Consider the following 25,127-nt stretch of genomic DNA (forward strand, 5'->3'; position numbering starts at 1 on the left):
GGGGCGGGGCCGAGCGGCTGCAGGGGCCGGGCGCGGAGGTGCGTGTCCGCCGGTAGCCGGGATGCTGCTGCCGCCGCCGCCTGCGCTTCCCAGCGGCGGAAGCGGCCCCCGAGCCCCGCGGCAGCGCTAGGGGATCGTTCCCGATCTCCTGCTCGGCTCCGCGGGCCTCCTGAGGGGGGTCTGCTCGGCCCTCGCCCCCCGGCCTTCGCCGCTCCATGGGAGGAGCCCGCCGTCGCCCTGCGGGAAGCGCGGCCGCCGCGTGCCGGGATTGAAGGGAGCGGGCGGCTCTGAGACGGCGGGAGGATGCCCGTGTTCCGGAAGGCGCTGCGCGTCTCCAATCGCTCCATGCTCGCTTTCATCTTCTTCTTCTCCTTCTCTTCCTCCTGCCTCTACTTCATCTACGTGGCCCCCGGTATAGGTGAGAGCCGGCCCGCTGGGGTGGGGGGAGGGGAGGCGGGCCTCAAGCACCCCCGCTGCTGTGGGGGTGTGCGGGGCCGGGCGCGTTGCTGCTAACCTTGCATCTTTGTTGTGCTGCCTTCCGACGCTCTAGAAGGTTCATCTGGCGTCGCGACGTGGGTAGTGCTATTCCTGCTTCTCAGGCCGGGAAAGTGAGGTGAAAACGCTGCTCGCCGTGCTGTAAGCTAACGGCAGGAGCCAGGAGTGAGCTGCGGAGTTGCCTGAATTCATCTTTTTAAGGCAGCAGTAGCTGCGTGAATCAATTAAAATGTTTCTCGTTTTCTTCTGTCAGTGGGGTCTCTTCACAAGCTTTGCACTTGATTAACTGTTACCTTTGAAATCACTGTTGCAGTGGGGAGATGAGTTGTGTAAGAAGTGCTGCATAACACAGCTGCAGCTCTGGGTCTTATAGGGAAACAAACAGCAGAACTGGTCGGGTGCTGTGTTCTTAGTTTACTTGTGCTGTTCCAGGGTTCTTCCTCACTGGATGAGTCCTTCAGAACTGGCTTGTGTTTCCTGAGATAAGAAGTGCTGTGTGTGATGCTCTGTGGTGTTTTGCTATGTGGTGTGTCTCTTGGCTAGGCTATATTCTCTTTTTTCCAGAGAACACTGATGCTTTCTCCTGCACCTCTCTGGATTTGTCAGGACCCCCCTGTCTGTAAAGCTGTCTCCCTGTCATTTCTCTGTCTTCTCTCAGTGCTTGAAAATCCTCTCTGCAGTCATTGCTGCAAAATATACCCCCTGATCAGGTGGCTGAATCTTTGCAATGATTGTGTCCTGCTGACTGCTGTCTTCTAGCTGTTCAGCTTCACTTTTGTTTCTGGTCTAATAGCAATAGGACAAGGGGAAACCGCTTTGAAAAACCGCTTTGAACTAAAAGAGAGGAGATCTAGTTAGATGTTAGAAGGAAGTTTTTTCACTCAGAAGGCATTGAGGCACAGGTCGCCCAGAGAAGTTGTGGTGCTCTATCCCTGGAGGTGCTCAAGACCAGGCTGGGTGGAGCCCTGGGCAGCTGAGCTGGTTGGGGACAGCCTGGAATTTTTCTTCATCACTGATATTCTGCTTCTTAGCTGGGCGTCTTAGAAGTACACCTGCTTCTTAACTAAACAGCACTTGTGTAGTACCACATTCAGTTTCACAGTCTCTAGCAATTTTTCTTGACTTCTTGCTGCTTAGCTATTGGGTTAGATACTTGTGCAGCTTTCTTTGTACCAGAAGTGAAGTGAAATCAGCAGTGTATACCAAAAGAATTCTTGGGGTAGGTTGTTCAGGCCTAATCAATATGAAAGAAAATAAAGAACTTAAACTGTAATCTCAGGTGTATGTGTTACAGTCAGCCCCATCGAGTCTCATTTTGCAATAAAGAAAAACTTCAGTAGTGGTTAGATAAGTTTGTGACATTGCAGCTCTTTCCAATTACTGTTAGCTGGTCTGCTGCTCTGTATAAAAGAGTATAAAGTTCAAAATCCTGCCATTCTGTGTTGCTCTTATTGGGGAAGTGAATATATAAAATATTGAAGGGAAGGGCAGTAGGAAAGTTTTACACCGGTAATCCACATCTGCCAGATTGCAGATGTGATGATGATTTCCCAAGGATTTGCTCCAGGAAATATTACTGTGTACAAAGGAGAGAAAGAAGATAGATTTCTGTCTTAAAACTGGCAGCCATCCTGGCCGTATTCTTGGATGAATCTCTAAATAGGAACTAAGGAAGATCTATTGCTGACAATAGCAGGACACGGGGAAATGGTTTTAAGTTAAAAGAGGGAAGATTTAGGTTGGATGTTAGGGGGAAGTTCTTCACTAGGACAGTGGTTAGGCCCTGGAACAGGCTGCCCAGGGAGGTTGTGGATGCCCCGTCCTTGGAGGTGTTCAAGGCCAGGTTGGACGGGGCCCTGGGCAACCGGATCTAGTAAAGGTGTATGTTTGGTGGCCTTGCCAGGCAGGGGGGTTGGAACTATGTGATCCTTGAGGTCCCTTCCAACCCGGGTCATTCTGTGATTCTGTGAAGGAAAGAAGTTTAGGCAGGTGATTCCTGTAATAATTGCATGTGGTATGTACGTGCTATTTTCAAATTGCAGTACATGCTTTTTCCCTTCCACTATGATTTAGATACAGCTATCTCACTACACAAAGTTGGTTGTGCACAAGGAGGTAAAGAATGGCGAAGGTTGCTCACTGAAGTTCAGCTGGCAGAATTTTATGAATACATAACTATGAATTAAAAATTGTAAGACTTAAAGCAAAGCCAATGAAGGTGGCACAGTGGTAGGAATGCCACTTGCAACACTGTAGGGCCCGGGTTCGAATCCCCCCTGTGGTGCAAGTGGTAGAAGTGCTGCTCTGCTACGCAGGAGGCTCGAATCCTGGGGGTTGGACTCGATGATCTCTAAGGTCCCTTCCAACTCGTACAAGACTGTGATATTGTGACATCTATAGAACTTTATTTTGTAGTTATAACTATCTGTGATCTGTCATAATCCCTGTGTACAGATGTGTTCTAGTGAACATATTCTTGGTTCATCAGAACACTTTCTCCCTCAAGATCCAGGACATGGCAGAAGGGAAGACAGAAGTGTTTTCTCTTCCTAATGGAGGTGGGAATTGAAAAGAGGGAGAAGCTGATTTCCCAGTTGTGTGAGAAGAGTACGTATATTAGGTAGCAGAGTGGCTTCCTGAAATGACAAAAACTGAATGAGAATTTAGTTCTTACTGGTCTAATGGAATGGACTTTCCTTCTTGCACACAATTTGTGGCTTATCAAAAGGAGAAGACGTCCACACAAGGAATTCCTTAACACTGGGGGAGTTTTTGAAGAGCTTGTTGTCATGTTCTCTCCGTTAAATGATAACATTGATACTTCTTTTAAAGTGAAGCTTCAGATTTTGTGAATTTGGAATGCAGGTAATTTGTTCAGAGGAAAAATCTAAATCACTTCCTTTAGAAATAAGTAAAAACATTAAAGTTTAAATACTTTTATTTGTGCAGTAATGATACATATACCACTGATTTCTATTATTATTTATAGAGGCCTAGCAGAATATTAGTTCTTGGAGAAATAAAGCTTTTATTTTCCTGCGTATTTCAGAATAATGAGATGTAGAAGAGCATTTAGGTGTGAGGTTTTCAGTCACCACTGTGTATTTTGAGACTAAGACGTGTAATATTCCACACTACACAGAAATTCAGGCCTTACTGAGAAGCATTCATACGCTGTTTTTCACGCACCTCTTCTCCCCTCTTTTATATAAGAGCAGAGGGTGGGGTGTAGTAGTGATGGTTGCAACCTTACCTCAGTGCTTCCTGTCTCCTTTTGATAGTCAAAAGAACTGAGACTGAAGCACTTCAGTCTTCTGAATGCTAATGAGAGAGGAAAACTGTCTTCACAGAATCACAGAGTGATCCAGCTTGGAAGGGACCTCAAGGATCATGTAGTTCCAACCCCCTGCCTGGCAGGGCCACCAAACATACACCTTATACTAGATCCGGTTGCCCAGGGCCCCATCCAACCTGGTCTTGAACACCTCCAAGGACGGGGCATCCACAACCTCCCTGGGCAGCCTGTTCCAGGGCCTAACCACTCTCCTAGTGAAGAACTTCCCCCTAACATCCAACCTAAATCTTCCCTCTTTTAACTTAAAACCATTTCCCCATGTCAGCCCTTTTGAAGAGTTTATTCCCCTCCTGGTCTTCTCTCGTATTTGTTTTTCCTTTTAAATTGGTTGGGTGTTTTAAAGCAAAGACTAGAGAGATAGGACAGTAAGGTAAAATAAATGGTAGTCAATATTTTAAATGTCTGGAAAGTAGGTTTTTTAAGTGTTGAAATAAGACTGTGTACTATTATCTTATATTTGATGGAAGCAAGTAACAGGCACCACTCCTCCAGGATGACCACTTCATTTTCTGCTCCTTCTTGGGTTCTTAAAATGGAAGTTGCTTATTTTGAGCTAATAAATGAAGGTGGCACATGATTCTGAAACGTCACTGGAAGTTCCAAATGCATCAATATTTACCACAAATATGTCCTGCACATAGAGAATGAGGAAGCCAGCAGAGCTGGAATCTTTGGCAGGAATCTCTTATGCAGTGTTGCTGATAACAGGAGTGATGACAGCAACTTGAATAGTTAATATCTAGTGCTGACAGCTATTCAAAACACATTTAGTTTGGAGTTTACATTGTGAAATATCTCCAAAGATGAGGAGAATCAGACAATGATGAAGGGATGTGGTGAAAAGGAAATAGCATTTGCTTATTTTGTTTCGCTGCCAAGCCAGGCTGAGAGTTACCGGAGAGTTTTATTTTTTGTACTTTACTTTTCAACTTTTCAATCAGCATCAAAGCTGAAATCTCTTGCATTGTAACTGGTTTTATACAGCAGTCTCTTACTCACCACTTTTTATTTTATATCACCAGGTTGGTTTGTTTGTTTTCTGAATTCAGCAGAATACTTCCAGCAGTATCTTATGACTCTCAGTAGTCAACTGCAGTGTACCTTGGCCAGCTTGAATGTAATGATGTTATAGTACCTGTGGGAACTGGGTGTGGAGCAGTGCAGGGATTGTGGAAGGTATAGTCTGTTTTTGACCTTGGTGATTTGAAAGCCTGAACAGTGGAATGAGACTGTTGAGGAAATACACAGCTACTATTAACCTCCTCTGTCATTTCTAACCAAGGAGCGGCTTCCTAGCTAGGCAGAACTTTGAAACACCTCCATTGGTTTCAGCTTACAAGTTGATATATTAAATATCTTTTACTCCTTCCCCTGTTCAGTATTAGGAAATAATTTTCCTAAGAGGAAAAGCCTATACAGTCCTTTTCAGCTTGTCCAGAAATGGAGGGAAGAACCGAAAATGCGATTGGCAAGATAAATATTTGCTGGTGAATGGTTCCAGGGGCTGAGCCCATAGTTTCAGATACAGCCTCTGTGTTCCTGGCATCTTTGTCATCTGTGATGTTTCTGAAGACTTGCTGTTTGATCACAGAATAATTTAGGTTGGCGGGGACCTGTCAAAGTTATCTGATCCAACCTCCAGCTGCAAGCAGATCATACTAGATCACATTGCTCATGGCCATGTCGGGTTGAGTTTCAAATATCTTTGGGAAAGGAGATTCAGTGCTTCCTTTGGACAACCTGTTCCAGTGTTTGACTACCCTGAGAAAACTGTAATGTTATTGCAATTTCCTGTCTTTTTGTCTTGTGTCCATTGCCTTGTGTATTTTTTCTGTCTAGCTTACTAAGTGTTCACTTCCATATTCTTTGTTTTCACTGTGTGACTGAAGACACCAGAGGTGCACCTTCCTCGTAGCCATTTCCAGTTAGCACTGAAAAAACTCATTTCTTTCAGTTTCTGTTTCTATATTACCTGTTCCATCATGGAGGTTTTCCTCTGGGCTTGCTCTGGTATGTTAAATTCTTTCTTTTACTGGAATACCCGTATTAGTTGTAGTATGCTAATATGGTCTCACAAGTTGCTGTACAAAGTAGAATCAGTACTACTGACCTGAAGTCTAGGCTGTTGCTGATGCAATCGCAGTGTGCTGCTGGTTATGTCACAGTGATTTTAGGTTCAACTGTTATCAAAGGCTTTAGTTGGACGAAATTGTTTCAGAATTAGCTACTGCATTATTTAACTTGAGATATATATATATAGGTTGGTGTAGGGAACCTGCTTTGGCAGGGGGGTTGGACTCTATGATCTCTAGAGGTCCCTTCCAACCCCTACAATTCTGTGATTCTGTGAGATGTTATATATATATATATAACATGTGTGTGTATATATATATATATATATGTATGTATGTGTATCAGCAGCTAATTGTCTGGTGATGGAGGACTGAACAGAGCATCCTGAGGTGCAAGGGGAGCTTCATTGAATCCAGCTCCATATAGAGCATGTTAGAAGTTTTATTGAAGATTGTTTTGGGTATCGCACTTAAAAATATTTGATTGGTTTTGTTCTTCACCCCCTACGTGGAGACTTTTGACCAATATAATTGCCTTTTTTACTGGTTCTGCTTAGTAGATAACTGATGTTTATTCAGTCCTGAGACTTGGAGCCAAAGGACTCATCTATTAGGCATATTCTTTGTGACAGCAACTGTACAGACATTGTCTGGAGTACTGAGAAAACATCACCACTGAAACATCTCTGTGGTATCTGGTAAAGACATGCCCATCTGTGTCATATGAATGATCTCTGTTAACCTCCAGGAATAGCAGTTGTTGTTGGTATTGTTTACAGATTAATGTGATCTGTGCCTTTCTAATATGTTTTCCTTACAAGGACGTGTATGCATATGCAAACTCAAAAGCAGTCTCACCATATCAATGAAATAAGTGTTCATTTATTATTAAATTACAAGCAGTGAAAATTCATCTTAAGTGTTCAGCAATAAATCAGGCCAAAAATAGGTTTCAAGGCCTACTCTTCTTTTTTGATTGTTGCGTGTATTTTAAAAACTTATAATTAACAACAAATAGTGATAGGACAAGGGGGAATGGTTTTAAACTGAGACAGAGGAGGTTTAGGTTAGATATGAGGAGGAAGTTTTTCCACACAGAGGGTGGTGACGCACTGGAACAGGTTGCCCAAGGAGGCTGTGGATGCCCCATCCCTGGAGGCATTCGAGGCCAGGCTGGATGTGTTTCTGGGCAGCCTGGTCTGGTGGTTGGTGACCCTGGACATAGCAGGAGGGTTGAAACCAGATGGTGATTATGGTACCTTTCAACCCAGGCCATTCTGTGATTATATGACTTAAACTGAACAATAAAATCCTGTAGAATTTGAACACTGCTATTGATTTTTTTTTATCTGTGTTCTTGGTAGATTTGAATTTGTGAAAGGAAAGTAGTCTTAGCTTAGTTTGGTTATCTTTACTGCAAAATTATTTATTACATGTGATTTAAATCCTTGTGCTGAAGCATGTAAAATATTCCCAGCACCTAAATTCTTGACTTGAAGCCATTTCAAGCTGAGTTATATTTGTTATATATTTAGTTTGGTCTTTAGAATTTAATCTGAATGCTTTCAAGTTTAACACTTGATTGATTTGCCATTCATGAAGTCTGCCAGTAGTGTATTTATATCTCTCATGTTGCTTAGAATAATATGGTATAACCTTGAGATGAGAAGAGGTCCATGTGAGACTTGTTCTAGAAATGTCCCTGTGAGATTAGTTACGAGCTGACTTCTCTCTGTTAACCCACTTGAATCCACATTTGAATCTACCTTAGAAGCAGTGTTCATTGCATTTTAACTTTGCAGTGTCTCTGGATTTTCTATCAGGTATCCCCACTCTGAGCTTCTCAGTCTGTTCTCTGTAGCATAGAGAGCATATAGCTATAGCATAGTCTTATAGCTCTCTATGACTTCCTGAAGGGAGGTTGTAGTGAGCTGGGGGTTGGCCTCTTCTCTCGTGCAATGGATGACAGAACTAGAGGGAATGGTTTTAAGCTGTGCTAGGGGATATTCAGGCTGAACATTAGGCAGTATTACTTTTTGGAAAGGGTAGTCAGGCATTGGAATGCACTGCCCAGGGAGGTGGTGGAGTCACCGACCATGGGAGTGTTCAAGAAATGTTTGGATGTTGTGTTGAGGGATATGATTTAGCTGGGAAGTATTGGTAATGGTTGGACTAGATGATCTTCTAGGTCTTTTCCAACCTTGATAATTCTGTGATTCTGCTGGATTTTGTTGTGTTGTTTGAATCAATGTTTTTGGTTGGAAGGGCCTTTTGAGATCATCCAGTTCCAACCCCCTGCTATAGGCAGGGACACCTTCCCTTTAGACCAGGTTGCTCAAAGCCCCATCCAGCCTGGCCTTGAATGCTTCCAGGGAGGGGGCATCAGCAGCCTCTGTGGGTAACCTGCTCCCGTGTCTCACCACCCTTACACAAATATTTGGCCCTTACTTTTCTTGCCAAGTCCTGTGGAATCGTTATGTAAGACTTTTCCCTTTCGTTTTTTCTTCTCAGTTTTAATGATAAAAGCTGTATTTCTAAATGAAATTTATGATCTCCATGTGTTTTACTCTTTTCTTCTTTGGCATCATAAAAATCCTAGTTTGTAATCTCATTAATGTTTTTCTGACTGTTTTGCTGAAATAATCAGTTCTATCTTCCTCCTCCTGTTCTTCAGAATATTAGTCAGTGCTCTACTTTCAGCTTGAACTGTTTTGCTGTACACTGCAATATCTTCACAGAATCACAGAATTGTAGGGGTTGGAAGGGACCTCTAGTGATCATCGAGTCCAACCCCCCTGCCAAAGCAGGCTCCCTACACCACGTCACACAGCTCGGCGTCCAGGCGGGTCTTGAATATCTCCAGAGAAGGAGACTCCACAGCCCCCCTGGGCAGCCTGTTCCAGTGCTCTGTCACCCTCACTGTAAAGTTCTTGCGCACATTCGTGCGGAACTTTCTATGTTGAAGTTTCATCCCATTACTCCTAGTCCTGTCCCCACGCACTACTGAAAAGAGACCAGCCTCACCACTATGGCCCCCAGACCTCAGGTATTTATAAACCTGGATCAAATCCCCTCTCAGCCTTCTTTTCTCAAGGCTAAAGAGACCCAGTTCACTTAGTCTCTCCTTGTAGTGGAGAACAATCTTGATTGTTTCTAAGTGTGTAGCATGTTGTTTTGGCTTTTTTTTTTTGGTGTATGTGTGCAGAATACTTAGCTTTGATCTAGAAGTAATTTCTATGCTTTTTCTATGATGAGGGTTGATTAAGTTATGTAGCATTGTGAAAAGTGCTTTAACTTTCAGTGTAGTGCTAGAAGAAGATTGATTCCCTAATGGAGAATGATCTGAGAACAGTACTTTTTTTTTTGCTTTAATAATAGTTTTGGTAGTTGTCAAGTGAATATTTAAATAATAGGAAGCTGCCTGATGTAAAAGGAAAAAAATGATCCATCTATTTCAGGTATGAGCTTACCCTGCAGTTGGATTAGATAGAGCATTTAGTATAGTACTTATTCCAGACTGTCCGTTATGGGCCTGTTGTCTGATATCTGAACTGCATTTCTCATAACCATGTACACTGTGTGGCAGTACGGGTTCTACACACTGAGCTTGGAGAGCTGTATTTCTGACTTGCTGTTTGACCACATATATAAAATAGAATGTGAAGAAAACTGATTGTGAGTGGTTACTTGAAAGTTGCTGGTTTGTTCATTGCTTTGCAGTGTGACAAGCATGCTGATTGGTGCAAAGGCAGGAAAAATAATAGTGGAAGGAAATCATGACAGCAAAGGCAGTGTTTCTGGTAGATGACCCTTGTTGTTTCAGGGAGATGACCCTTGTTGAAATACCACTGGCAACTGAAAAGAGGATTCCTGTGGAAAATTGTCAGACTGTAACCCTGAGTGTTCTGCTCTGTCTTATTTCCTTAACACACTAGGAGGATGGATGTATTTTTCTGTTAAGCTTCTGTTTGTTGAGTATTATCTTGAATACTTTGTTGCTGTCACTGCTGGTAGTATGAGGTGTAACCTGTGCCTCTTTTTCACAGAGTTTTACTGAGAAACCTCTGCTAGTAGACCAGCTATGTTTTTAGGACTAAGGTTTCGTATGGTGCTTTTAGCTTTTGAAGTAATTAATTGGCAACTCATGCATCCACTCTTCATTGAGAGGCTGTTGAATGACAACAGAATATAAACTTGATCGGGCAATGGCAAGATGCAACGTACTTCAGTTTGGAGGCTGGCTACTGCTTTATTTTATTTTCCTGCTCTGTCCTCCTGTACATGTTTAAAGAGATGAGCATAAGAAAGAGACAGCTGGGATATTATGTTAAGATAAGGTGTTGTGGTTTATTGCAGACCATCTATGCAATTCAGGGGGACTGAACTATGAAAGGTGCATTGACACAGAATGTTATTCAGCAACAGAAGAGCCTTTTTGTTGGAAAGTGTAAGGGAGGGGTTAAACTGTGGAAGATTTGAGTATGATTGTGAATTCTGTAGTAGAAACTGAGCCCTGCCTACCTTTCTTGTGAGGAATTCTTTGGTACAACACACAACTGCTGGAATGTTTGTAATCTTTGTAACTAATTTTTGGCTAGGATCCCATGTAGCTGGCATGAAGAATGTAAAAAGTGCAAAGAAGGGAAGTTGTTACATTTTGTTTATGTGTTTGGGTAGAAATGAACGATGGCTTGTCAAGCAAATGAATGAGGAATGTGAGGTGTTGAACTGGGCTTCCCTGATATATTGATTTAGACATGACAAGGCTCAATCTTCCTCTTAGCAAGAGCAATTTAGGCCAAGGCTGACGACAGGATTTGCCTGATTGTTTTTGGGATTCTGACTGTATTTTTGTGACTACTTCATATAGAAATGTCTTATCTAGCATTGTCTGTCACAAATGTCTGGTGTGTTTATTTTCATTTTCCTCAAGAGAAGCAAATTTCCCTCAAAAAAGAAAGAGAGCTTGTAGATGCTTTGGCAGAAAATCTGTTGAATCAGGGTTTGTGTTTGCATTCTTACTTGGATTAGAATAAAGTTTCCCGTAGGAATTGAAGGCAGTTCTTATTACCCTCTTGTCTTTCCTGTGGACTTGTTTCAAGGTCTTCATCTTAGTTCTGTACTTAATACTTAGCATCAGGTTACTAAAACTACAATGGTACCATGCACTGCACATGAAATGTGCTGCTAAGTAGTAGTTTCCCTTGTTAATGAGGAGCTTTCTGAACGCTGATAAAATTCCCTATCATTTCTTTAACTAAAACCAAAAACATTACTTTACAAATATTATTTCTTGAAAGGTAGCACAGGTATTTAGATCTCTGTGGATGTTGGTTAGTATCATTTGCTAATGAGATAGAGTTGGTCATCATATTTTCCTTTGGAAATGCTCTCCTGCCCTTTATAAGAAGTTCTCCTGTATTATGCTGTGAGAAGACTTCAACTGATTCATTTACACTATTCACTTCAAAAGTAATGCCTTGTATTTATTTTCATGGAAACTACAACAAATATTAAGTGCCTAGTAACACTATTTGATAGAGCAAATTTTCAGCTGCAGAACAGTATTTTTCAACACAAATACTGGCATTTATCCAGTTCACATGGATGAACTCTTCATTTCATGTGACAGCTGTGCATGGCAATCTGGAACATGGCTTGTCTTTGATGTTGCTGTTGGTGCTGCTGAAACTTACCACCTCGATGTACTCACATCTACTGTTTGGTTGCAGTAGGTCACTAGTTCCAGCAAGCCTAATATCTGCTGGATTAATGGGTACTTCAAATAGTTGAGATGACTGAAGTTTAAATAGTTGAGTAGATGATCTTGTGATCCTTGTTGCTCCCAAGATTAAGAATCATTCTGCAAAGTGGTTTCTTTTACATTATTTTTTGAGCTCTTTTGAGTCCTGAATACATGTTTGCTTACTCAGATGTAAATGCAGCCCCTTTAACAACTTACTTGCTTTCTGTTTAGGACTGACAATTATATTGAGTTCAGATTTGGGGCTTTGACTGTAAAGCTGAGACAAACTAATATTACCTATTGCTGCTATGAGTGAGTGTCATAGTTACTCTGAATGCTGATTTATTCATGCTTAATGCTTAGAATAAATAGTTTATATCTAATTATCAACTATTAATATTTTGATTGGCAGTAGTTTATTTCAATTCTATAATGAAACAGCAGTTAGGAATGAATGAATGAATAGCAGTATATTTTGGTTGAAAGTTGTGCTAACTAATAATTTTAAAAGGGGATAGTTCTGTGGGACTGAAAAATTTATAGATTTTTTTGTCCTATATTTTTATGATGTATGTATTAATGTGTACCCTGTATTTTTTGAGATGGATGGATGTGTATCTGCACATGAGAACTTAAGTACAATTGATTCCTTGCACTGTTAATTGCTTTTTGTAAGCTGAAGTGAAAAGAGTCATATGAAACACATACTGACTTTCTATAATTTTATCTTTTAAATAGGCCTCTCACTGAATTTATTTTGTTTTTGTTTTACTGCTGTTAAATTTTACTTTTTGTGGATCTTCATTCTGGATTATTAGTATTCACTATGAATTCAGACCTGGTAGCAAATACTAGAGCATGTTAAAAGTGGATGTTAGAAGAATTTTGAAAAAACCTTACTTTAATTGAAACCAAAATTGCTTTTTGTTTTATCAGCAAATACATATCTCTTCATGGTGCAAGCTCGTGGTATAATGCTGAGAGAGAATGTGAAAACAATAGGACACATGATCAGATTGTATACTAACAAGAATACAACACTGAATGGAACAGGTAAGGGTATTTCTTACTGAATTTCATTTTTAAAAGAGCTTTTTGGGGTGAGGAGAGGGGAAGGGGACACCTACAGAAGCAAACCTTTATGTCATATATATGGCAGGAAGGGAATAAGCTCTTCTAAAGATCTGATAATACCAGGACAAGGGGAAATGGATTTAAGTTGGAAGAGGGTAGGGGAGAAGTTCTTTACTAGGAGAGTGGTGAGGTCCTGGAACAGGCTGCCCTGAGAGGCTGTGGATGCCTTGTTCTTGGAGGTGTTCAAGGTTGGATGTGGCCCTGGGCAACCTGATCTAGTATATCTGGAAGTTTGGTGGCCCTGCCAGGCAGGGGGGCTGGAACTTCATGATACTTGAGGTCCCTTCCAACCCAGGTCATTCTTTGTCATAGCTTGATTATGAAAACCTAGAACTACATCCAACTTTTTGGTGACTGTAGAGAAGGTGGAGGAGTTAATGTTTATCAGTTAAACAGGGAAAATGTCATAGCTGTAATCCAGATATTTTAAACGAATTACTGTTATTGTGGTAGAATGTTTTTTTAATCTTGCTGCAAGGAACTTTGTATTTACAAAGTCAGAGTTGTAAACTATGTGACAATATGATACAGAATCACTAGATAGCTTACATTTTTACACAAATATTTCTTCTTTTTAAGATTATCCTGAAGGAAACAATTCTAGTGACTGTGTTGCTCAAACAACAATGTATCTTCCAGAAAACTTCACTTACTCTCCTTACCAGGCTTGTCCAGAGAAACTGCCTTACATGAGTAAGTTTAATATTGGTCTTAATGCTTAGGTAGTCAATTGGACTGTATTTAAAATACATTGTAATTATTTTAATACAAAAAAAGAATTTAATGCTAAATATTTTAGTTATCCTACTTTGGGGATGTAAAGAAAGTTCGAACAGCACAAAATGTAAGTAATCAGAGAAACAGCATGATGTTCATATTGATATAGAAATGCGTATAAGCATTACAAGTATTTCTAATGAAATTTTCAAAGAATCTTATAGTTGAATTCTGCTGATTTAGTTCATTCAAAACTTTGTTGGCTTCTGCTAAACTGTTGCCCTTCTGGGTTAGTTTGCTGTCCAGAATGGAGACATTAAGGCAAATCAGATATTGATGTTTCAGCTGGATTCTACTAGGTAATCTTGATCATTAATATGAATTTGTTTGCACTGATTTGTATTTACAATGGCCAGAGTAGGGACTTGCATTCTATTTTGCCATTCTTCTCAAACTTATTGACTGTACTTAGCAGAATTTATCTATAGGTTGTCTTGTTACTATTTGCTTTCTTTTTTTTCTTTCTTTTTTTTTTTTTTTTAAAATATATATCATGCTCTTTATTTGTACTTAGTCTGTCCTGCTGAATTTACTAAAAAAGCATAATTTTGCCAGAAAGTAATTCACTGGATAAGTTACTTTACAGCACAAAGATATGTTTCATCATTTGGTTGTTATGAATAGCCCTGAGTCAGTCACAAAACAGCTTCTTGAATCATGTATATTTCAACCTGCTTGATAGTCTAAGGTTGTTACAGAAATCAACTACGTTTCTTCACATGACTGAATTCAATTTTCAAAGTTTTTATTCCTGGAATGAGTATGATAAAATCCCATTTTGTCCCAAGTACATGAGCTCTAGAAATGAGAGCAAGAAGTGTCTTCTGTGTGACTCAGTCTTTCAGGTTACAACATACTGGTTGAGCACTGCTGTGCTAGTTCATAACTGGAGTAATGCATTTCTCCTTCAGGGTAGAAGCAGTGTGAAAGAGTATTTTATCAGGATAATTGTAATGCAGACTTTAGAGGTAAATGAAAAGCAGGGCAGTTGTTTCAGTTACATGAAATAAAACTCTCATATTAAGGCCATCTCAACTTCTTAATAGTTCACAAAAGTCACTGCAAGTCTAAGAACTGGCTCTTAGTGAGCTGTAGGGCATATCTGGATATTTAGTATGATTGCCTCGGCCTCGGTATGCTGGGGTTAAATATACCTTAACCATTTTAATAGAAATCAGAAAAATCTATTGGTATTTAAAAATTAATCTTCAGAGGAGGTAATTCTCCAGAACTGGTACATTCTAATGTTTCATCAAGTGAATAGTTGAGCTTTTTCATATATTTTTCCTGTGTTTACTCCCTCCAGTCCCTGCACTAACTAGTTGGATTTCTCCTTGTCATTCTCCTTGATGCCTGGAAAAGAGTTTATCATCTGTACACCAAATGATTAGGTTTTGGAAAAGAATTAAAGTTTTTCAGTCTTCTCCTTTGTAGATTAAACCAATTATTTCAGCTTTTCTAGAATATGAAGTTTTGACCTTTTGTTATATTTGATTTTGTACTGTAGATTTTTCTCTTATTTGATTTCCTTTTAAAGTGTCATGGCCAGCTAAAGCCCTGACAGGACTAGGGAAAGAAACCAGACAAGTAATGACCTTGTCTTTAATATAACAGCTGGTCCAGAATTACATTTGCCATTTTCGTACAATTACATTACAGTTTCTCTTATTATAGTGGAATCCATTATAGACTGTCAAAATCTCTTTATACATACTGTATTGTGGGCAAGTATTTCTGGTTTGTGTTTATTCTAAATTGTGGGTACCTCATCCCTGAAGTTCAATGTCAAGTTGTGTGGGACTTTGGGTGATGTGACCTGGTGGTAGGAGGGTTGGGAACTAGGTAATCCTTATGGTCCCATTGCTAGTTGCCTGTAATATACTTTGTAGAGTTAGAACTGTCATCATAATTGAAATTAATATTTTTTTTCCTCTATGTAGGAGGCCTTATTGATGTAAATATGAGTGAAATTAGTTTTGATGAAATTCAGCAACTGTTTTCAAAAGACTTAGACATTAAACCAGGAGGACACTGGAAACCCAAAGACTGTAAGCCACGATGGAAGGTGAGGTGTCTGCTTTTTTTTCCTCCTGTTTGCATTCAATTGCAAGTACTCAGTCTTATGCTACATTTTTATATTACATGTACTATATTAAAGTATTGTGCTCAAAAAGACTAAAAGCTTGTTGAAAACATGGTGTGTTATGAGCTGTAATTAAACACTTTGTTATGTAGGCATAAACTCGTCCAATGTGTATGTCACTCAAAATGAAAATTACATTCAACTTTTATTTTGCAATTTATTGAGCAAAATTTGAACTTGCTTTCCTAATGGAAATGACATGTTTTAGAATACTGGGCCTATTTATATGTACCGTGGTAAAATAGTTCATCTGTAATAAATAAAACATTATAATTAAAAAAAAATATTAACTTAATACTTGTATATAAATTTTTGAAGGTGGCGATCATTGTTCCTTTTCGTAATCGTCATGAGCATCTTCCAATTTTCTTCCGGCACCTGATACCGATGTTGCAGAAGCAGCGGCTGGAATTTGCCTTCTATGTTGTTGAACAGGTAACAATATTTGCTTCAAAAATGAATCTTTGGGGTTCCCTACTAAAGGAGATCTGACACTTTTACCAAGGTTTGGATGAATCAAGAATTTAAGAACTGTTAAACATGCTTGACGTTATGCTTGCTCTGGGCAACCTAATCTAGCTTTGGCTGTCCTTGTTCATTGCAGAAGAGCTGAACTAGATGACCTTTACAGGTCTATTCCAGTACTAAGGATTCTATGTTCTAATTCTTTAAGTGAAAAAGCAGTGTTCATCTTAGTCCTAAGGATTAGCCAGTGTTGCTTTTTTTTTTCCCAAGTACAGGCTAGTATTCTGTGAGTGATAATATAACACAGCTCCTTGGGATCTATAGTCTTTTTGAGTCTTCAAGATTAAAAAAACAAAAACAAAACACCACAAAACAGAACCAAAAAGACAAAAAAAAAAGTGCACCTACATTTATGTTTTATGGTGGAAGGTTTGGAAATGGCCATTTGGAGAAGGTCAGTTTACAATATGCGCTTAATGAAATCCATTCAAAGGCAATAGCTTTAATGTGCATGCTATCTGGTTAATATAAGTGAGTTATAAAGGCAGCTAGAGACTAAGAGACTCCAAAAAGAGAGGAATGGATGTGGGGGGAATAAAACAGCCAACAAAATTGTCTGCAAGTTACACTGAAGGAACAAAGTAGTTGAGATTAATGGAAGAATTTGTGCAGTTGGCTTTAGTAGATAGGTCAATATCTGAAGATATTACTGGACTTATTTCTCATGGCTCATCTTATGTGGATTTTCAGGTGACAACTGGAAAAAATAACGAAGATTGTCAATTATCATTTAAAAATCATGTAGAATGCATTTGCTTTATGAATAGGTCTTGTAGGCTATATTGTCTCCTTTGTTCAAAACTGAAATTCAGAGATTTAAATTGTGTAATTTAAAGAATTTCAATGTAATTTCACTAAAGTTTCTTAGAAACTGGAATTAAGTTCCAAGATGATGTTAATTATAATTACATAATAGTATCTGAAGTTTTTGTTATCAAAGTATTTCAGCTAACTGGTAGTGTCATGCTGTACTGATCAAATGCCGTAGGTTGCTAGTGCTGTTATGTTTTGTGCAAGGTGGAAAGCTGTCTCAGACTGCTAAACTACAAAGTACAGTTGATGAAGTTGATGTTAACCAGAGCCGTTCCTCTGTTTAACTATAGAAAAACAAGTACCTTTGTGAATACTTGTTTTTTCTTTTTGTGTGGAATGTGACGTGTTTCTCTGGTGTTGAAAGTATGTCTCCTTCTTCCTTGTTTGCTGCTTGAAGACAGGTACACAACCTTTTAATCGTGCAATGCTCTTTAATGTTGGCTTCAAGGAGGCTATGAAGGACGTTGTCTGGGACTGCATAATATTTCATGATGTGGATCACTTACCCGAAAATGACCGAAATTATTATGGATGTGGAGAAATGCCACGTCATTTTGCAGCAAAGTTGGACAAATACATGTACATGTAAGTAATTAGCTTTATCTACATTGTTTCTGGGTCTTAAACATTCTTGAAGCGTATGTAATTCTTTCAAAAGTAAATCCAGTAGATGAAACAAATCAGATCTGAAACAATATTGGCTAAAACACACTTCACTGTAGCAACTGCTGAGTGAAGAATGTATCTAAAGATTCACAGTATTATTGATACTTGATTATTTCTCATAGTGAGGACATATTTTGAAGACTGGGAATCACATAAGTCTCCTGGTGTGTGAATATGTATATATTACATAGGAATAGTGGTTGCTTTTGTTGGTTGACTGCATATTACTTAATTATTATGTGCTAGTACTTAGTGTATGCTTACTGGAAAAGAAAGAAGCTGTCATGGTTTTGTAATGTTGCTGTCAATATTCCACATCATAACATCATGTGCAGTATGGATCATTAAAAGGTTCATACTCCAGTTACGTGGAATAACAATGTCCCAAATACTCAGCTCTCTGTACATACTTTTCATATCTGAAATATGTGGTAGACATGTTACAGATTTCAGCTACAGTGTAAGGGTGCCTTTCATGCAGTTCTAATTCTTCTGTAAACATTTTGTGACTTCAACGTGTATTACTTAATGCCAGCGATCTGTGAGTCGGTTTTTCTTAGTGACTTCTGTACATGTCCTCGGTTATGGATTCATTGTCTTTTATTGAAAGGTATTTCTCAATAAGAGGACTACTTATCTAAGTCCAGATAAGATTACGAAATTTCTCTTTCTTTTTCAGTCTTCCATACAATGAGTTCTTTGGTGGTGTAAGTGGACTGACGGTGGAACAATTCAAGAAGATTAATGGATTTCCAAATGCCTTCTGGGGGTGGGGTGGAGAAGATGATGATCTTTGGAACAGGTGAATGTTCAGTACTTATTATATCTTTTTGATTGTTCTGTAGTATCCAGTACTTGTTGAACAATCATCTGATTGTTTTAGATGGGCGGATTCTGTTGTTTCCAAGGACTAAAAGAATGAGTATGATATTCTTTTTTTTTTTCTTGGCCTTTTTGGTTTGGAGATATATAACAGACTTTTAAGAGAGACTTTTTTAAAACACATAACAGATATAACAACAGTTAATGGTATAAAAAGTAAATCAGGATCAATCCTCCTAGTCCTTTGTGTGTAGCTTTTTTCTTTTAATATATGTTCCTACTGCTAGCATTACAGAATACCAACTTACAGGCTGTAGAGTAAGGATGAATTTCAAGTATCTTTAATATCTTAAATACTGCAAGTGGGAACTTAATTTGCATCCCTATTGATGGCCACAAACTGGATAATGGACAGCAGTGCTTGCCATGTTACTAACTGCTCACAATAAATAACTGTAAATTCCGATAGAGCTCTTAAAACATGAGTTCATGTGTGGAGGGGGATATTCTAAAAGAAGAATTTGTTTTTCTCCTTTCCTTACTATTCTCATATTTTTCATCCTGTTGTGTGTTAAACATACAACGATGAATGTTTCCCGCTCAACTGTTTTCTTCACAGCATTATTATTTGTTGGGACAGAAGGGATATTTTAAGGGAAAGAATGTCAGTGAACGGAAAACCTAAGATTTAAAACAGTTAATGCATAGTTTTCACTTTTGCTGTAACTTATCCAAAAATGCCTTTTTTTTTTTTTTTGTTTATTCCACTGTAGAGTTCACTATGCTGGGTACAATGTAACAAGACCAGAGGGTGATTTAGGGAAATACAAATCCATTCCTCATCATCACAGAGGTGAAGTCCAATTTTTAGGAAGGTAAGAGAAGCTAAAAACTAATGAAACACTGCAGCAGAAGATGTAAAGTTTCTTCATATATGTATATACAATATCTTCTGCATGTACAAATAGGCAGTCAGTGCTTGTGAGTGTTGTTCCCTCTCCAGTGCTGAATTCCATGTCTTTTAAACATATTATGTGTTGTGTTCAGGTATTTTTATGTTATTTTTTTATTTAACTGTGAGAGAGAGATCGTTTGTGTATTAGGATGTTATTGCTCTTTGATGCAGGAAGTTTATTTTTTAGTTTGGATGTTAGTGCTGGAAGTGCTTTACTGCTTTGCTGATTTTAGACATTCTGCATAAGGAAGCAGCACAGCTGGGGATAATGACTTGTGTGAAAACAGACTTCAGAACTCCTCAAGGGCTGTTTTCTTCTATCATATATCATTGTATTCTGAGGTGAAGGTCTTCTCATTTCCTGATTGTGTGGACTTGAACTTTGTGTTTTGTGGTTCTTTTCTTACACAAAATGCTTCTGGCTGACCTAGACTAGAACAGCAACCAGAACATAGCAGATGAGCTACATTGTTGTTAAGTTGCAATGTGAAGCACAAAATAAAGGGTTTCTGGTATGTGTTTATGAATAACTAGAAATCCTGCTCAGTTTTGCTATCAGTGGGTATCTTTTTTTTTTCCCCCTTTGAGTATCATTCATTAAGAATAATGAATAAAGCTGAAAATGTACAGATACAGTAGATATTAGTAAATGTATGCTATAAGAAGCTAAATTTACATATCAGTAACCAAGGAGGGAAAAACTGCTTTTTAATATCTGCAAATTAGATGTTTGCAAATGCAGGAGTCTGAAGCGTCAAATGTAAAGAAATTTGGACATTTTAAATGTATGCTGATGCACAGCGAAGGCATTTAGATCCTATCTCTATATTGAGTTATATAGCAAAAAAAAAAAAAAAAAAGTGAAGAAATTGAATGTTCTTTAAAAAGGAGTTTAATTTGGAATTACAAAACATGTGTGAACTGCTCCAAAATTAAAGCCATGATTTCCATATAAGGTACAGTAACAATAATGCTATTTGATAGAGCAGATTCTCAGCTACTAATCACTATTTTTCAACTTAGTTTCTGCCATTAATGGCATTTTTGCCAGCATTGAACAAGAAGAGCCTGTCTATCATACTCATAAAAATCCACATGGCCATCTGAAACATGACTTGTCTTTGTCACTGGTGCATTTTAGCACTGACAGCAGCCTAACTGTGCTCACATCCACTGTTTGGTCTCTGGAAATGTTCAGCAAACATGAATGAATGTCAAGGGGTGTCAGTTTTTCTGCATGGAGGAATTCAATTCCATATGCATTTCCATGTCAGGTACTGTTTTGTCAGACTGCCCTTCTCCTACCACATGCCATGTGGCAATAAAACATATTGGCATGGAAGGTTCACCATCCTCTACCATACCACTAACATCCACCTCTGATCTTATAACATGGTCTTGAGATCCACTTGCACACATACACAAAGTTCAAGTGTTTAAAAAAAAAGAAAGCCAAAGTGGCAGACTTCTAAACTTCAGGTAAACAATTTAGTGAGTTCAAGAAACTGAAAGATAGTCTCAGGGTTTAAAGATTGCAGTCTTTCAAACTAATGTGACTGTTACTGTATCATACCAAAAATTGAATGGTTTCTTGCAAATCTTTCTCATGTTTTTCTTCTTCCTACTCTCTCTACAGATATAAACTTCTGAGGTATTCCAGAGAACGTCAGTATATTGATGGGTTGAACAATTTAGTATATACTCCTAAAATACTTGTCAGTAGATTGTATAAAAATGTAACTGTTAATCTTATGCCAGAACTTGCTCCTATTAGAGACTATTGATGGAATTGCTGTGACAAGCATGGAGTAAACTTAATGCACTGGAAGGTATTAATAGACACTGAAGACACTGTAAAACAAAACAAAAAAAACCCCACAACAATCAACGTCTTAGAATTAGGGATTTTTGTCCATCTGATGATGCATATTTGGGATGAGAAGTGAAGTGATTGTATGCGCCATGCATTCTGTTCAGAAAGAAAAGCCAGCAGCTACCACTCAGATGTTTACAGCATGAGACTACTGTTCAAGTCTTCATTCTCCATGTTCTCTATCTTAATCACTCAGCTAAATAATCTGCAGAAAACAGACTTGCTAGCTTCACTGGAAGTAGAGGCCTTCTTCTTCCAGGACATTTTTATATTAAAGTGCTCCCACTCTGCCCTCCTGTACTTATTAAATGAATGCTTTTGTTCCTTTTTAAAATGTGTTTTGTAAATACGTGATGTAAATTAATGTGTGTACATTGCTTTTAAATTGCTCAGTATTTTATGCTTCAGTATATATTTGGATGTGTTCTTGTTTGAATTCTATGGGAATGTTTTTATTAGCATGAAAGAACAAATGAAAAATCTAAGTATCCTTAAAAAAAGGTTATACCTTATGTGAAATGAAGGTAATACTAATTGTTGGCCAGCTATGACTGTAAACTGTTATACTAGTTTTGAGCTCTAGGCCTCATGCATATCTATATAGAAGAATTAATTTCATATATGAACTTTCTCAAAAGAAAGCTTTTAATTTTATTTATTGCCAGCAAAATTATACAATACCCTGCCTGCCATCTAAATCATATTTATATGCCTATTGCATGTGTATTATGGAAAATCTCGTGGTTGTTACATACTATGATCTACAGGAACTCTTAAGTGTTTCCATGTGTGCCACTGGTGTCAGTGTCAGGGATTTTAATGATAAAACAATATGTCTGGGTGCATACAGTATTTTGGTATTGTCTTTTTTTTTTTTTAATACTATTGAAAAGCACTTTTATTCCTCCAAGATCAGAAGAGCCAAAAATGTGTCTTCATTGGAAGAATATTAAAGTTAGATTTTTAAGGAAATAATAAAACATAGTTCTAATTCTTGCAGTGTGGGATTTTCAGAAACATGGTGTGGGTCAAACTGTTCCACTTATGATTGTGTAAGTGGAACTGAAATTAAGCTAAATGCTTTCTAAAATTCCACCTATGATATATTAATCAATATAGCTTTTTAAGGGCCTATTCTAGTACAGTGCTGAATGCTTTTATGATGCACTAAGTATCCTCAAGTCTATGACTTCGAATGAGATTGAGGTTGCACAGTTCCACAAAGAATTGGTCCTGTCTGTTTCTCTATTTTTGTGGTGTAAAATGTATGAGTAACTAGCCTCTCTCCTTGGCTTAGAATGAAAAACATATCTTATTTTCCTATTATCTGTTTGTTTGTAATGTTAAGTATTTTTTCCTAATTTCTCTTTTTTACACCCTTCATTTAATACTAAGGAAAAGGATTGAATCATTTGTTTTCTATGTTAATGCAAATATATTGACTCAGCTTTCCTGAACTATTTTGTTTGTCACAGTTATTCATCTCTTTAGGAACCAAAGGCTGGCTTCTGCTCACATAAAGAATGGAAAGCAGGATAGGATTGTTTCTGTTGAGTATTCTGTAAGAGTGTAGACAAAACATACTAACTCATTACTGTGTGTTGGTTTCCTGAACTGCTGCCATGAATAGTGTGATGCTATGTATATTTTTGTCTGCCATAAACCCTTTTTATTTCCTTGACATCCCAGCAGCAGATTTTGCTCTTAGTCTTTCTTAGGGTAAAATAAGGATTTTACTTGTAGATGTCCCAAGTATTTTGTAGAAATGTAGTGATTTAATTGTAGTACTTGAGAACAACTGTAAACGATAAACCTTATGGGAATTACCCTAAAATCTACCCATTTATCTAATTATTATTGCACTAGCAATGATATAGTCCAACAAAAAGTACAAAGTGAACAGAACATCTTTTTGAAAGTTAGATCACCTCCTGATATTTTTTTTATAATCTAGTGTATAGGCAATTCTGAAGCATATGGGTAAAGGGAGATAATATATGTATGATCAACATCTTCAAAATAAAATTGGTCTTATTTCATAACAGTCTAAAACAATTATTTAAGAACTGTTGAATAAATTTTAAATTGTTGTTAATTTTGAAGTGATTTCTGGTTTTCAGTAGAAAGTTCACCTGCAATTCAACACCTATGGTTACCAAACATCCTTTGGCACTGTAGGTCTGTCCTGTTTTCTGAAACATGCTTTTGTGCCCACTTGGTAGATGTTCTGTGAAACATGCAATTTCGAACCATTCAAATACATATATATGCATAGATACACGTACATGTAATGTACACATTTGCTGTGGCTGAGCTAATATAACTTTACAGCTATAAGTGATTAATCATGTCTGGTGTTAGGAAAAGTATGATTTTTAAGCCAGGATGTGAATGGATGATGACATAGTAGAGTTCTTGGAAAGTTTGCATTCTGGTACCCCAAAGTGATGAATATTACCTTATGAAATGTTAACCAACACTCCTCTCTCAATAACTTTGATCACTTTGTTGATAAGTTTTCAAAGATGCCATCTTAAATTACATCAAAATAATGTTTGTATGCATCTGCTTGAGCTCGGTACTACTCTGTACTGAATTTTAACCTAAACAGTGCCTTCAAACAAAATAAATGTGATGCAGAACTAAGAGTTCTGTACATTCCTTTTGGTATTTTTCATAATTCTTGTAAAATGTGGGGTGAGGCCAAGCGTGTTGTTCTTTGTGTTGCTGATGAGGTAAATGAAGAGCATTTTCTCTTTGAGGAGCTAATGTGGAGGGAGGAGAAAGGAATTATTTTTATGGGATTCTGAAGGTCTTACAAATGAGAGTAAAAATTTTACAGAAATATTAACAGTAGAATCTGCTTCATATACTGAGATACTTTTAAGCCCATTTTCCACAGTATAAAACTAAATAGGAGAATATAAAATCCATTTCAGAATAGAGAATATATTGAAAAATGTATGAAATTTCCTTTTTCTGGGATCTTGCCAGTCTATTTTTCTACTGCATTTACTAATGACTGCGTTGAAGTGGGTTACTAAGGAGCCAGTTACTTTAAAATATTACAAGCACCCGCTGCTTATCAGCAAGAGGAAGTGTACTTAAGAATGTTTTATTTGTAGAGGTGTGTAAGATAAGCTTAATGAAAAATGCACTGAAACACGTGCTGGGAATTTCCTGTGTACTATCATAATTTTGGAGTTTTTTTGGTTGTTCATAAGAATGTTTGTACTTTTTTTTTATCATTGTCTTTTATGAAATATAATGTTCTAAAGATTGTGTTGGTTTGGTTATTCTGAGGTATTCTGGAGAGGTATCTCTTGTTTTGGTTATAAAATGCTGTTTTTTTAATACATAATTTCTTGAAATAACAGGAAGAGGAAGGGGAAACTGGGCAGCAAATAAATCAGGCTAGGCTGTGGTGGGATGACTTCTGTTAATTCTCCTAATAGCTCTTCTCTGCTCTTGTTTAAGAGTAATTTTCCTCATAAATGAATTACGATATTGTGAAAAACATGAATGAACCCTATCTCTCGGCGTTAGGCAGGAAGCTTCCTTTCATGATTTTCTTAGGAAGAAACAGTTGTCCTATGTACCTTTTCCTTTTATCTTACAGTTATTAATAGATAAGTGTCAGAATGCTAGAGGTATGTGAATAGTTTTTTTTGGGGAGTACTTAAATTGAAGGCAAAGGTATTTGCAGAACTCTATGCATCTTCTGACAATATAAAAATAACTTCAAGCGTGT

The 25,127-nt window shown here is 38.0% G+C and overlaps 1 protein-coding gene across 1 annotated transcript; it reads left to right on the plus strand.

Moving 5' to 3' along the window:
• Positions 1-24,656, plus strand: B4GALT6 (beta-1,4-galactosyltransferase 6). Its single transcript, XM_015855456.3, has 9 exons — positions 1-418; positions 12,605-12,721; positions 13,382-13,495; positions 15,520-15,644; positions 16,041-16,157; positions 17,458-17,645; positions 18,406-18,528; positions 19,322-19,423; positions 21,140-24,656. The coding sequence occupies exons 1-9, from the start codon at positions 304-306 to the stop codon at positions 21,285-21,287; spliced, it is 1,149 nt and encodes a 382-aa protein (XP_015710942.1). The 5' UTR covers positions 1-303; the 3' UTR covers positions 21,288-24,656.
• Positions 24,657-25,127: the final 471 nt, after the last annotated feature.

The sequence above is a fragment of the Coturnix japonica genome, chromosome 2 (genome assembly GCF_054131305.1).
Source record: "Coturnix japonica strain WE chromosome 2, WE-NBRP24, whole genome shotgun sequence".
Lineage (NCBI taxonomy): Eukaryota > Metazoa > Chordata > Aves > Galliformes > Phasianidae > Coturnix > Coturnix japonica.